Raw genomic sequence first — 14,782 nt, forward strand, 5'->3', positions numbered from 1 at the left:
CCGGCCTCCCGCGGCTGAGGGCAGGCTGCGGCACCGCACCGCACCGTGCCGGCCGCCTGAAGGGCCGGGCGCCGGGGTGGCCGAAAGGAAAGCGCTCCCTGTAAATCTGCCCACCAGCAGACGGCTCCCAAAAAATACGAGTTGATGTAGGAGTTTAGTCTATGCTCGCTTAAACGCCCCCATATCCGCGAGGGAAGTCTTGTTGATCCTTTTAATCTATTTTCAGCCCTGTGCTTCACTCTTAATCCGCCCTGGAAGCCGATTTTAAAATAAATGACTTGAGCCTTTTGTAGCTCCAAGTCAGCATGCAGAAGACTTGTTTATGTAACAGAAACAATTTAAATCTTCATTAGCTAGTATAAGAGTTAAAATACTAGTGAACTATGTTCCTCACTTTGAATTAGAGGGACGCTTGTCCCTGTAATGGCTTCAGAATGCATTTATTTCAGGTTCTTAAAGTCTTCATGTAAAAGGTAGTTGGTTGCATCTGAGGCACAAGAGGATCAATAATTTGACTGTCAGGCTGCACTTGATAAAAACTTGGAGACATGTAGAGGGTTCGATCTCTTATTCAACCAGTAAAATCATCAGCTGCATTTCACTTTGTAGTCTCCTGCAAGTCGTGCTGTGAAGAATGCTTAATGGCTTTGATCAAGTCTTCCTGCTAAATCAAGCTTTATTTCAGCTGAGAGTACAAACACCTGGCAAAAACATGCAAGGAGTAGTATGGATAGCGCCGAACTGTGTGTGGAATAACACATAACTTTATATTCAAAAGGAAAGTTAGAAGTTTTGATTTCAGAGATGTAAATCATTTATTCATTAAGAATTAACCAGTGTTTCAGTGTACTTTGTCAGTTACTTTAAATGACAGCAAGAGGAAGTCTAGGCATGCTATACTCTTTCTAGGCATTAAAGTTACAATAACACGCAGATGTATTAGAATTGTAACACAAAGGGCTAACCTTAGCCACGCTGACATATGGAGAAAGGCTAAAGAAGTGGGGTTTGTCAGCCTAGAGGAGGGAGGATCTGGTCACAGTCTTCCATTACAGAGAAAGATGGAGGTGCACCCTTCACAAGGGAGCATGGTGACGGGGCAGGAGGCTATGGGAATGAGTTGCTTCAGGGAAAATTGTGGGAAAAATGTTCTTTACCATTAGAGCAGTTAACCACAAATAGGTTGCCCGGTGAAGCGCTGGAGTCTCCCTTGAAGACTTGGCTTGTCAGGGTCCTGGGTCATCTCACCTAAGGCCCCGCTTTCTGCAGAACGTGGGACCAGTGATCTCCAGAGGACCGTGGCAACCTAGACGTTTGTGTTTTGTCGTTTACATTGCCAAGCTGTCTGAGTTTGCCACTGAGCTGAAACAGAGGCTCTGGTTTACATGGCGTCTTCCCCAGTCTTACTGAATGATGCTAATAATAACGCTAATTGTTCTGAGAACTCTTGGTAGATTAGTGAGCTGTCTGAGCTTAAATTTAATGTGTGGTCATAGTAGCCACAATACATTCAATAATCAGTACCCAGTGTATTGTACACAATGGCTGTGCAACACTGAAAAAACACTGTTTTCTGAAAAGTGGAACTGTCAATTTGAAACTTATTTCAAGATGCCTTAATTTTTGCCTAATGAGGACAGTCTAAGCCTTCAATTAGAATAAAAATCGCGGTCATCTAAATTAATGCATTTTTTGAAGTTGTGAAGTATTCACTCAGCCAGAGGTTTTTCACTTCTCTTACACTGGTTTTTAGATCAATGTTCTGCAGCTGTACATACACATCTGTTAACAGATTCTAAATGGGGAATTGAACCATAAATGTGTCTTCTCCAGTTTGACCTTGAGGGTACTAAGTTTGCCTTTTTGACAAGTTCAAGGTCACTGAGTTCAGCAAGCCTCCTGAGCTGGTACTGCTGCAGAAAGAAATGCCATTACCCTTTTATTCTTACCTCCCTTGTTCCTGCATTTGTGTGGTTCCATGGTGAATTAGATGGGGAAACTCAACTAAACTAAAGAGAGACTTGTTAAAAAAAAAAAAAATTGTCAGTGAGTTGGTATTGGTTCACTGCACTGCAGCAGAAACAACTGCATTTGTTGTCACCAGGCAGGGTGGTAGAGGATGAAATTTTCCACACGGTGCTGGTCCATTCTAACTTAAACTGTAGTTTGTCAAGCACTAAGGGAGTAGGTACGACAATAAAGAAATATGATTTCACATTCTTTACTCAACTTACTGGCTCAGAGCCTTCATAAATATTTTTGTCTGTAGTTACTGCATGCAGCATCAGCAACAGTAGTTTTTAAGTCATACATGATCAGTCAGTACTGTGAGGTTTTGCAGGAGAATGCAACTCTCCTAGTCTCTGAAGTCTTTCAGATTGTGGTGCTTCATGGTGCTCTTTGTAGCACGCTTACTCAGTTTCTCAAATCGGTCACTTCAAATGCTTTCTGAATTCTGCTGAGAAATGGTAGTCTTTGTCCATGCCTGAAGACAAAGAGCCCTGAACCTGTCGTCAGAAATGTCTTTACTTGCTTGTCTTGGAGGGGAACTTAAGACAAATGGTACCTGTTTTGTAAGCTTTTGGTAGGTCAATTAACAAATAAATTTCAGCTGTCAAGCTTTGGTGCTTGATTTCCTAAATTAATACGCAGTAACTAAAGTGATAGGAGGCATGAAGAAAAGATACAGTGAAAGCGGTGCCAAACTTGGGGATTGTTTCACAAAGGGCTGCCCTCTGTGCAAATCACTGTATGTAAAGTTTTTACACTTCATGCTATGTGTCAGCTAAGGTGCTGCTAAGAGTTGTCTTTGTTAGTCTTAGAACATGTGTCTGTTAATTTTCTGTGAGGTAGGACAGCGTATGGGGTAAGGATGCAGTATCTAGATGGCTGTATCAGGACCTATGTCCAGTGGTGCCAGATGTTCTTGCCCATCATATGTGAATTCCAAAACACCGTACAGGCTGTTCCTTAGTCATGCTGGTACTATTAACACAGAGAATCCACCCTAAATAAGTAAACTGAAACCTACCAATATGTAAAACCACTTTTTACATTTGTTTATCTGATACATGTATTTTTAAGTATAGAGGAGATTTATTGTCTATCTTGTATGTACAGCCTTGTGGTTTTGGACCTAGTTTGCAGCAGCTTCTAGTGCTGAAGTTGGCATGTTGTTTGTGCCTCATTGGAAGTAGCTTAGCTGGGTAACATAATGTGAAAATGTCTTTAAGTAGTTTTCAGTAAAAGATTGTCAAACTTAATGTTTGTGAAAATCAGAAATATATGCAAGGTTTTAAAGAAATAATTGACTGTAGCTGAACAGTAAATTCCTTGGGTTTTTTATAAAAGTAGTGGTTTTGCTTGAAATAGCGGGTTATTATCCGGAGTCAGATTTTGGGTTACACAGATCTGATCAATGGCAAAAGTTGATAAAAGCCTTTAAGTGTTAATTTTGTACTTCAAAAGACAATTTTTTAGTCATCAAATGGCTTAAAAGATAGCTTAAACAATACTCTTGTTCCATGTAGAAATACCTGTGTGTGCAACATACTTTTTTTGGCTTTCTGTACTCAAAAACTTTATTTGTAATAATAATAGTAAAGAGACATATTTTAGAATCCAATGATTACAGAGTAAGTTTACACTTTCTGCTATGAATGCTTGCAGTAATGGAGTTGCACCCTATTCTGTGTTTGATTCCCCCCCCCCGCAAGGACCTTAGAGTTGCATGGAGGGATTTTTTGAAGAGGGAATGTTAGCATTCAATATCCAAGCAGATTATAGATTAAAACCTTTTGTTTGTAAGAGTAGTGTGAAAAGCAATGCAAAAGCTGAGGGCCAAAGTGAAAGATAATGTAAAATAAGTAACCTCAGCTTAACAAGTCACCATTGTTCAACTGAGTTGTGGCCACCCCTTGTGCTATGTAATCCTAGATGATAACAGTCTTGAAGTAGAAGTTGTTGACTTAAATTCTGCTTGTGAATTGCCACATGATGACTATAGCAGCCGGTCAGCCCACTGGTGGCAATGTCACCCTTTGAGGTTGTGCCATTTTATTGAGATCAGTGTCCGCTGCATCGTCATTTGGCTGCTGTGTTTTAATTAGAAGAATTCTTTTGGAGGTGTGTTGTGGGCTGACTCACATCACCATTTTTTCTCTGGTCTTATTGTTTGTGGTTCTGCATCAGAAGCACATGCAGAAATTAAGTGGCTGTAGAGGCTTCTGTCCAAATCTGTGTCCTCATCTTCAGAGGTGCCTACTACTGATGGCTAAGGTGGCTCACCAGCTTGTGAGGTAACTGCAAATTATAACTTAGTCTCCTAAGGAAAGCTGGCATTAACTTTTGGTTTTCCTTAGCATGCTAAACTAGTTGTAGCAGCTGTTTCACAATTCATCATTTTATCTGGTGAAAGGAGAACAAGAACTTCTAGAAGAAGGATGGGCAGATGCAAGTGTGGGTGGCAAAATATACATCCAGCTAATTTTAATCTGAGTCAGAACTTCCAAGGTACCATTACACGAACATTTTCTCTCATAGCAAGCTATCTCAAGTTCCTAACCCAGTGCTGTTGCTCTGGTGCTCTGTCAGAGCAAGTACTGCAACTGTTTGAGGGGCCATGCTGTAAGCTAGGTGACTGCAATGGTTTGAGGTAAAAACAAAACCCTCGAAGAAGGTGTTAACAGGTATGGTAGCACACGTTTATGGAAGGAAACAAGCTGTGGGCAACAAGGACATTAAGCAAGCTAGCTACTGCACTCCTGTATTGGATACTTGGATTTGACGTGCTTAATTTTAGATGTTTAATTAAGTTAGTCATCTAGGCTCCTTTATACCAAAGAAGTATACAAGAAATAAGTACCTGTAGATGGTCATTCATCCTGTGTGCCTATTTATACATTGATTGGTTACAAAGGAAGACTTGCTGGTTGACACCTAACTTCTAAGCATCTGAAATTGGTTTTGGGACACAGTGAGAGACAGCTTACTGCTGTTCAGGGTTACCTTGCACTTACTGCATATTTAGGGGATTGTTCGTGTAAGAATTCATCACAGAGAACTAGTACTCCATATGTTAATAACCTAGTTTACTTCATAGTGTTTTTTTCAGGTAAGCAGGCCCTTAGGTTGGTGTCTGAATTGGTATATCATTACTATGTAAAAGGAGGGGTGGCTTATATGAAAAGCATTGTTGAGACAGGGAAATGTTTACAGTACAAAGAACATAATTTTGTCCAGTAGATAAATTTCATGCTTTCTGAGCTAGGCTCTACGTGTTGCACCACTGCCAAAGGCTGAGAATTCATAGATATTTCTGTCTCTGCAACCGTTTGTTAATTTCCCCATGATATTTATGGTGGGAAGTGTAAGTCTTATCTTTTTCTTTTAGGTTGACAATTGCATTTTTCGCACTCTCTGGTCTGGATATGTTGGATTCCTTAGATGTGGTGAACAAAGATGATATAATAGAATGGATTTATTCCCTGCAGGTCCTTCCCACAGAAGACAGTGAGTGATTTTTTTAGTTTTTTTTTATTGATATTAACATCTTTACTTTTGCTTTTCACCTGGGGAATAGTGGATGGCTCTTGGTTTTTATAAAATACAAGGTTGACCTTCCTGAAGTGCTGTCCTGATAACTTCAGATAGCAATGACAAGCAAATCCTAGAAATAGATCCCTCTAAAGTAATAAAACTAGAAAAAGTGATTAGTTTGGCTTTTTTATGTATGCAAGGTGAAGCTATGAAATAAATTTGAAGATAAAACAGTATAGAATAGTGATGAAGTTGCACCTTTAAGCATCTCAGAGGAATGTTTCACCTGGTTCTAAAAGAAATCATATAAGTATTACAAGTCTAATAGTGATGATACTGACTTCCACTAATTGTAGCTGTGCCAGGAGCTCTGAGCACAGATGTGGCTATTTGGAACAGCTTTTGGAAAATGGGAGGTGTAAGATTAAGAAGCAAAAGGGATAAACACAGTTCCTGCTTTAAAATGAAAAATCTGTTCCTTAGATCTGTGAAGGTTAAATTTGCCTGAGGTTTTTAGAAGGAGTAACGCTGTTGCTGCATCCCAGCTGTCCTCAGATTGGAAGGTGCATAGCAGATCCAAGCCAGGGAGGCAGCACACAGAAGCGTCCCTTTCCCAGTGACTTGACAGAAATCAGGGAGGTGCTGTTTCTGTGGGCTGGGTGGTATTGGCAATTTTTTCTGTGGCAGGGCAGGTGAATGGCTAATAGCAGTAGAGGGGGTGGAAGGGAGGGAGACGTGGGCGAGGCACTGCTGCTTTATGACAGGAGGTGCTGGCATGTTAAGCGCTGGTGTGGGGATAGCTCCAGGCTGGTCTCTGGAGAAAAGATAATTCCAGGTGCCTGTCTATAAAATCATGAACATGTACTTTGTATGTTGGATGATTGTAGAAAGAAAATTCTGTGTTTCCTTATAATATCTAGTCTAATTATATACTACAAATTAGGTCTCTTCCCTAAAAGCAGTTTTATGAAATAAAAGCATTTTTATGAAGTAAGCTATGGAAGTCAAGATTGCTGATGCTTGATTTTTACAGTAATAAAAAGATCCCTTTTCTTATTCTGGAGACTTACAAACCATCAGATCCACCCCAGGCATTAGTTCTAATATTTGTTATTTCTTGTGTTGTATGCCAGTACTGATTATAGAAAATTAGGGGTTTGGATCACATAATTATTCCCACAATGTTTTTAATCATGAGAAGGTTCCTGTCCCTTAGCATTTAAAAAATTTTCCAGGGTGTACAAGCTTTGTTTTTAGGAGTTGCTCACTTTCTGATCTTTACCCCAGTCTTCAGGAGTGTGTTCTGAAAGAACAGTGAAGTTTGCAAGAGAGGTTAGAATAGGCATTTTTTTGTTTGTTTGTCTTTGATAGTATGCAGTAATTCTTGGGGAGGGGGGTGGTTCTACCTAGCCAATGTTTGGAATAGGCTCATTGTCAAGAGCCTCCTAGGGGGAGGGCAGTATAAATCTCAGCATACAGATGTGGAGGCTAACAGTCCAGGGCACAGCTGAGAAGATGTGCCCCTTTTTTTTCTAGCTATCATCCCATCATAAAACTACAGGAGAGTAGTTTTGGGGAGCGCATTCTGTGCTTTTAAGTAATAAATCTCTCCTTTTCACCGGAAGAACAAACTTCCTCCAATCCTGTATTTTCGTATCACATCGTAAAAACTCTGTTCTTCTTACACTCTTATGCTTTTGATAATAACACTACTCTATCTGGTCACTTGACCCCTAAAACTTCAGCATTGTTTTTATTCCATTTTTACTTCATCTAATGGACAATAGATGGTGCAAAATGTAAATGATACCAACAGCAGCAAGTTGGATATTGGATGACTAAATGTGCAGAAGGGAATGTATACCCTCCTGTAATGTCTACTTGCAATAAAATGTATTGACTTTCTGTTTTTTAATCCTGAGTGTGTGCAACGTTTGTTAATTGGCAGCCTCCCAGCAGTAGAGCTCTGAGTCCCTCTTTTCGTCTGTTTGAAGAAGTAGCTAAACTCAGGTAGGCTGCAGCAGTGAAGTTTTTGGCTGCAAAATGCTTGTGCATTTGTGCATCAACCGTTGAAGAGAACGGTTGCTAGCTTGATGCATCAGAATCCTTCCAGGTAAAAAAAACCCAACACCTTTGCTTTTAAAGAAACATTCTGTGCAGCTTTTTTTACATGCATGCTGATAAATCTCTCTTTCTGTGGAAAATTGATTTTTAAACATTTAAATTATAACACTGTTTTATGACGTAGTTTCTGGAATGATGAATTCCAGTAATCTTGCCTTAAGTAACTGTATGGTACTTGATATAAGTCTTCATTAATTTTGGCTTGGGACTGAAAACCTATTTAAAACTTAAATTTTAAATTGGAATGTATTTCTACAGAATCGTGGGGTTTGTTTTTGATCGTGTCACTGGTTGAATTCCTAAAATGAGCAAAAAGAGAATTCCTGTAATTCTTACCAGAAAAATAAATTTCTCTGCTGTTCACGTTTGTCCCTCCAAAGGTTCTGTATCCATAGCACTTCAGTTGATTTTTATTTAAAGCTCTTTTTTAAGATGGCAAATTCAAATGATTTTCAGAACTACTGCTACCTTACAGTCTTTTTTCCAGTGGATGGGAGACAGAACAGCTGATGCTCTGCAAACTTAGTATCTGTTTATTTTTATCAATAACTATTATAGTAGGTATACTGGCTGGGATAGAATTAATTTTTTCCATAGTAGCCCGTATGCTGCTGTGTTTGAGTTTATGACTAAAACAGTGTTGGTAACCCACCAGTGTTTTAGCTGTTGCTGAGCAGTGCCTGCGCAGCATCACGGCTGTCTCTTTTTCCCCCTCTGCACCCCTTCTACCAGAGCAGATACAGCCAGGGGACACAGCCGGGACAGCTGACCCTGCCTGACCTGAGGGACACTCCATACCATCTGACACCATGTTCAGCAGTAAAAGCTCGGGGAAAGGAGGAGAAAGGGGGTGATGTTTGTGGTTCTAGTATTTGTCCTCCTGAGCGACCCTTATGTGTGCTGAGGCCCTGCTTTCTGGGAAGTGGCTGAATACCTGCCTGGCCGATGGGAAGCAGTGAATGAATTCCTCCGTTGCTTTGCTTGTGCCCACAGCTTTTGCTTCACCTATCAAACCGTCTCTGTCTCAATCTGTGAGTCTTCTCCCCTTCTCTCTGTTTTCTCGCCCTCCCACAGGGTGGGGAAGTGAGTGGGTGGCTGTGTGGGTGCCTAGCTGCTGGTCAGGGTCAACCCACCACAGCAGGGCATTACAGAACTTGGTAGAAGATTCAGAATTTGGTGTTTTAGAATACTTCTTAGAGAGAGTCTCACAAAATCCTGTGATAGTTTTAGGTGACATGTTTGTATTTACTGGTATGTGATATGTCTGATGGCTAATGAAAGCTTCAGTTCAGAGGTTTGCAGCCTTTGAAATTTTTATGTGAAACTAAAGCTCATGAATGCAAAGTGGTGAGATCTTGATCTCGCTGAGTAAGAAAGCAAATACATACTCTGTGAGCCTAATTGAAATGCAGTAAAGGAAGCTAAAGATTACGGTCTGTCAGGATAGACTCTGTTCTTCTGTGGGTTTACTGTAACTGATTCAAACGAATAATGTCCTTTAGGTACTATAATTTCAGCTCCAGTGTTCTAGAGACTGACTCAATACCAATTGTAATTAGGAGGGAATGGCATGTTACACACGCAGGCTGACCCTCACACAGAAACCTACCATCCTTAGCTGAATGCTTGGTCTCACTGCTGTCTTCTGCTTATTTAAAGGGCCCCTGTCTTCTGTAACTCTTGCAAAATAGTTTGGCTTTATATTCTGTAGATTTTGGGCGTTATTACTTTTCCTTCACTTTTAGTAAATGCTCTGCTTAGGTGCATGGCTAATAATGTGTTTTTGTTTTGTTTGTGTGTTCACTGCAGAAAGACCTCACTGTGTTTCCTTTTAGAAATGAGTTGAAATCTTGCAGAAAAACTTTTTTCTTTTTCTTTTTTCATTTTGAGGAGGATGGTGCTCTTTTACAAGCCTTATCAGAAATGATATGTATTTAGACTAAGACATACTTTTTAAAGTGGTAGTGAAATTGGAAAAGGGTTGGCAAAAGACCCTGCTTCAACTGCTTGTTCGTAAGATTCTTGTCATGTCAGAGCTTTACTGTTTTTCCTCTCATAAAGGAGCTCCTAGACAGAATTTCAAATTTATTTTAACTATCTTAAAGTGCAACTCTTAGCAACGTGAGAAAGATGTATCCCAGTTTCTTGCAGGTCACATTTAAAAACAGTTCAGCACTTTTGAAAGAGAGTGAATCCAGAGCTCTGTACTCAATCTAATTACAGACAGACAGTGGAGGCACACTCCTTGGCCATATTCATCTTCCATCCTCCCCCATAGCAACACTGGCACTTGTTTGACCCTGCTTGAGAGCTGTTTTAGCTTGTTGAAATGGCAGAAAAGCATGCATTTATTTAGGTAGCAGGAGGTTAGCTTTGTGTTGCGTTGGTGAACTGTGTTGGCTCGGAGTGCTAGTGCCAGTCCAGTAAGGGAAAGGGAAGAAGGTTGTACTTTTTGACAGCTAGATGCTTCACTGGCTTTGCTGTACTGAGAAATGGTACCAAAAGGAGAGCTGTGACATTTCATTTGTGGGTCTGAACCCCCAGGACCCATGCATAGCAGGCTGAAAACCATTACAGTACATCAGGCACCTAAAACTTCCTTCTGTCGAAGTCTAAATTTAGAATGCTTCTTTGTTCTTTATTTGTGTGTCAGTACTGGAAAAAAAAAGGATAAAATGTCATTGACTGTTTTTGAGATCAGTGTTACATGTGAGCTTTCTGATCATGAGTTTCTTGAGCAGAAATACAAATTTTCCTCCAACATAACCTTCTTTAATGGCTACATTTGAAGTATTTATGTGGATGTATGATGGACTTCCATTTTAGAGAATGCAATTTTGCATTTTATGACATATTCTAGTGCTTTGATTTATAAGAATAATTATTTTTTAGCCCTAGTTCAGTAAGAATTGCTTATGCTTACTTTTATCTGGATGTACTGACTGTGTCAGCCTATGTTAAAACTGTGATTTTTTTTTTTTTTTAATATTAAGATTTTAATGATGTATGTAAGCTTGCTTCTGTACTTGGCAAATGAGAAAAGCCTTGGAACCAGAGGAATGCATAGGTAACATGAATGGGAGGAAGTAGTGGTAAAAGTTATCAATCTTCCCATGCAAGAGAAATCCTAAAAGATAAATAACAAAAACGTCTTGTCTGTAACAAAAGAGCTCCCAGGATAAGCTGTCTGTGGTCATCACTTGGAGCTCTGTTACGTGTCCTAAGGACTGTCTGGCCTACGCACATGTAAGTAACGTTTCCTTCACGGGAAAGTCTCAGCTGTTGATTTAAGCGTGGAGTCTTTTGGTTTGGGAAAAGGGTCAATTTTCTTTAGTTCTGTTGCCAAATATGAAAAGTTTTTGCAGGTGTGTTTTGTTCAGCTTGCAATAGTCGTGCAGCAACTGATGAAACGTTTTTTACTTTTTGCTCTGTCTTAAGCTCTTTCAGGAAGTGGTTAGATATGCTTAACTCTGAAAGTGAACACTAGGTGGTACCATTTCATAACGGCAGTTATACTTGATGCTTCAGTGGACTGTGCTGGAGCTGAACTGGTCACTCCAGTAATTTTTTACAAGGGACATAAACTATGATCATATCCTTTTAATTAGGGTGTGCTTGATTTCTAATTCTATCTCTGATTCTGACAGGCTGCTTATGGTTCTGGAAAGTGGGCAAGAGTTTGATTAGCACTACTGAGCTATTACATAAGAAGTACAAGTACTTTGCAATAAAATAGTAAAACCAACTTCACAGAAGGTGAGGTGATGTGCATAAACTGAAAGACAGTGTTTTTTTGCTAATTCCCCTTTGGTTCCCATTTGGTTTTGAACTTGTATGTTCACAGGAAGCTAAAAAAAAATTTGAGACATGACGTCAATGTGCCAGAGTCATCTGGTTAGAAATGAGCCGTTTTCACTTCATGTTTTAACACTTCCTTTATCAGCTCAGCATTCTATTTTTTAATTGAAGAATTGTAACTAGAAATTTAGCAATTCACTTGTAATGCTGAAGGTCTAGGAAGCATCTATTGAATGCACATTAATGACAAAGGTTTTTTGTTTGGAGGAGGGGATAAAATTCCCTTTTAATATTATGCAGTAGTAAGGGCATTGAAGAGCCATGCTGTTCTTCTGTTTCTCCTAGGAGCCAGTGTGTAAAGTCAAGGATGGGAGATCAGAAGTCACTGACATAAAGAGTTGAAATAGATCTTAAATCAATGATAGCAATGCAGTTAAAAATCCAGCATTTTAAAATTACCAATGCTGGTTTTTAGTTGGTAGCAGTTTAGTAGTACAAGAAAAGTTTTAAAATACTACACGAAAATTGAACAGCTAAAGGGAATAATAGATCCTGATTTCATTCATGTACTTTATTTTTAATCTCTCTTTTTCATAGTAGCTGTCAAGTCAGAAGCCAATCAAAGTGACCCACTAACAGCCCACTGCACTTGGGTTTCATACTGCCATTTGTACCTTGATATGCTACAGTCTAAAAGGCTGATGATGGGGATCAGTCTTTCTGGGATGAATCCTTCCATCTAGCCACTAGCAGCTGAGTTCTGTTTGACTTCAGAGCTGTCCTAATTGTAGCACGTTTCATTTCCAGCAGGCCTGAACCGCTATGTGCTAGTAGGCTAGCAACTGTTTTCTGGATGAAGGGTTTCCACATCAGTGTCATTTCAAAGTGAATTTTGTAGTTTACTTAAACGCTTAAGACACAGATTCATTTTTACTGAAAATGGGCCAAGTGAACGGTGCTTTTTCCACAATGTCAGCTAGGAAATCTGGTATTTAAGAAGCAGGAATTCCAGTTCTCCTCTTACTGATCACATTGTGTCATTTTTCAAATTGTGATGCTTTTTGGGCAGTGTCCTTTAGGACTGTAGATTAGTCCTTAAGACTAATATTTATTGTGCTTTCCAGAACCTGTTGCAACATGAAATGCAAGTCATTGACTCCAGGAGCTAACAGACAAATGTTCTCTGCTGAGAAGATTTAGATTGTAACAAAATACAACATTTATGCATTTTTTGTCTACAAATGCAGATACTCTTTCTATTTTCTCTTTGTGAATATGACTATAGCATACCAGTTTTTAGTGCAGGCTGAAATGATCTTCATTACACGTGTAGAATCATTAAAAAGTACTTTTGATTGAAAGATGGAGGAAGTGGAGAATTGCAGGTTGTTTTTTTTCTGTTAAATAATAGTTCATTCCATGTAAATTAGATCCAAAGACTTGTCTGGTAGAGAAACTTGCATACTTTAACCACGTTGAAGTACTTAAGACTACTGATAAAAGCTTCTAGTTTAAATGTTGCATACATGCAGAATGTATTTAAAAGTAGAAGCTAATGTGCTAATAAATGACACCAGAACTGGTAGACCACATTTCATGGTGATGTTTTTTAGGGCTTTCAACTTTATAACTATTCTTGTTTGATTAGTCTGGTGCAATTTTCCCTAATCTCCATGAAGATTTTTAGATTAGATGCTGAAGAGCTGGAAAAAAAAAAAAAGAAGGGGAGAGAATTTAAGAACACCCAAGTGCTGTTTAACTGCAGCACTCGTTAGGCTTTTACTTGCAGAGGCTGTGGAGTAAAGTAGTTGAGTTTTTGCCATGCAGAAGCAGATGTGAGCTCTGCAGACCGGTACTTAGCTCTAGACAGTGTGTGGTGCACACTTCTGTATGCTGCATGCTCAGGTACTGGGACACATTTAAAACAAATTATACTGAATCACTAACAGAAATGTTTGATAGCTACAATATTCTTGTACTTGTGTTTTGGGTGAGAGAAAAATGGCTCCAACTAAAAATTTGCCTTTCACATCTTTTTAACTATTTCACTCTGACAGTATTGAGCTAGATCGGTGCTAGCTTAAAACTGCAGTTTGTTTGTCGATGTACGTGTTACAAAGTATCTTAAAACAATTCTGCTTCGGAACAGACGGTATTACCAGGCAGGAATCCAGAGGAAAAAAATGTGATAACTCTGGGCACTTCTCCAGGGGAGCAATCCCCCTTTTTTTTTTTTTTTTATTTTTGTGAGCATGGAAGACAATTCTGTGCTGATATGAACACTGTATTTCCACCAAATCAAAAAAATCTGTTGCTTTGTCATTACTGCAGGATCAAGTTTGCTTGTGGTTTTCTTTGTTTTGTTTTTTTTTAATTAATCGGAGTGATAACAAACTGAGGTTGGGAACATACTGAAAGACACATGCAAACTCTAGTAATACTGTGAATAGTGTTCAACTAACAGGTCTTGATCCTGACTAGAGAATTATGGTGTATAATGAGTGTTTCAGCAAAGCAAGTTAGTTGAGTTTTTATTTTTTTATCTTTTCCAGGATCAAACTTGAATCGCTGTGGATTCAGAGGCTCTTCATATTTAGGGATGCCATTCAATCCCTCCAAGGTCAGTTAAGTGTGTGTGAAACATTTTCAATTAGGCAATAAATGATCTTGTGTCTTTTTTATAATATTAACTGTGTAATTACGGAATATCTGGAAGGCAGGGATTTTCGCACTGTTAATACACTGAAATGTTTGTAGAGCTTTTAAGAAACATGCATAAGAAACATATTAAAATGGTACCACCTGAGTTTCCAGGGCAGTGAAGAAATTGACATAGAAATTGTGGCTTGTCTCAGTGCATTCTCCCCCTTCTCTGATCTGTTACTGAAGTAGGGAAACTTCTCTAACTGAAGAACTATCACCTGGTAGGGAAGGGCAGAATAGCTCCATATTAAGTGGTGCAGCACATGCTGTTCTTTGGTGTTACTCTTCCTGTGATGAAACGTATATTTGATTTACCTGGTATCCACTCAAACGTTGGCTCTGCTCATCCCAGTTTGTCGTGACCATAAGAGAGGATGCTTTGAAGCCCATGGGACTGAGGTTCAAGAGAGTTAAATCTGTATATGCAAAGAAAGTGCCCTTAAAACAAGAGAGAAGGAAGGTTAGCAGAGGCTGCTAATGATGGTACAGAAGGTCTGATAGAGTTGGAAGAGGGAAGGAGAGGCCAGTGTGCAGGAAAGAAGTACAGTAGTTCTATCCTGTGTTTGAGAGTGAAGAGTCAAATCTCACTAAAGAGTGGGTGAAAAATCTGGAAGAGCAC

At 39.3% G+C, this 14,782-nt stretch overlaps 1 protein-coding gene across 1 annotated transcript in view; it reads left to right on the forward strand.

The window, feature by feature from the left end:
* Positions 1–5,396: 5,396 nt before the first annotated feature.
* Positions 5,397–14,782, forward strand: part of PGGT1B (protein geranylgeranyltransferase type I subunit beta) — a 32,734-nt gene continuing 23,348 nt past the window's right edge. The window contains 2 exon segments of the mRNA XM_009284167.1: positions 5,397–5,511; positions 14,013–14,080. Of these exon segments, the coding sequence (XP_009282442.1) occupies positions 5,430–5,511; positions 14,013–14,080 (150 nt within the window). The 5' untranslated portion in view covers positions 5,397–5,429.

This window comes from Aptenodytes forsteri, unplaced genomic scaffold, assembly GCF_000699145.1.
Source record: "Aptenodytes forsteri isolate BGI_AS27 unplaced genomic scaffold, ASM69914v1 Scaffold69, whole genome shotgun sequence".
Lineage (NCBI taxonomy): Eukaryota > Metazoa > Chordata > Aves > Sphenisciformes > Spheniscidae > Aptenodytes > Aptenodytes forsteri.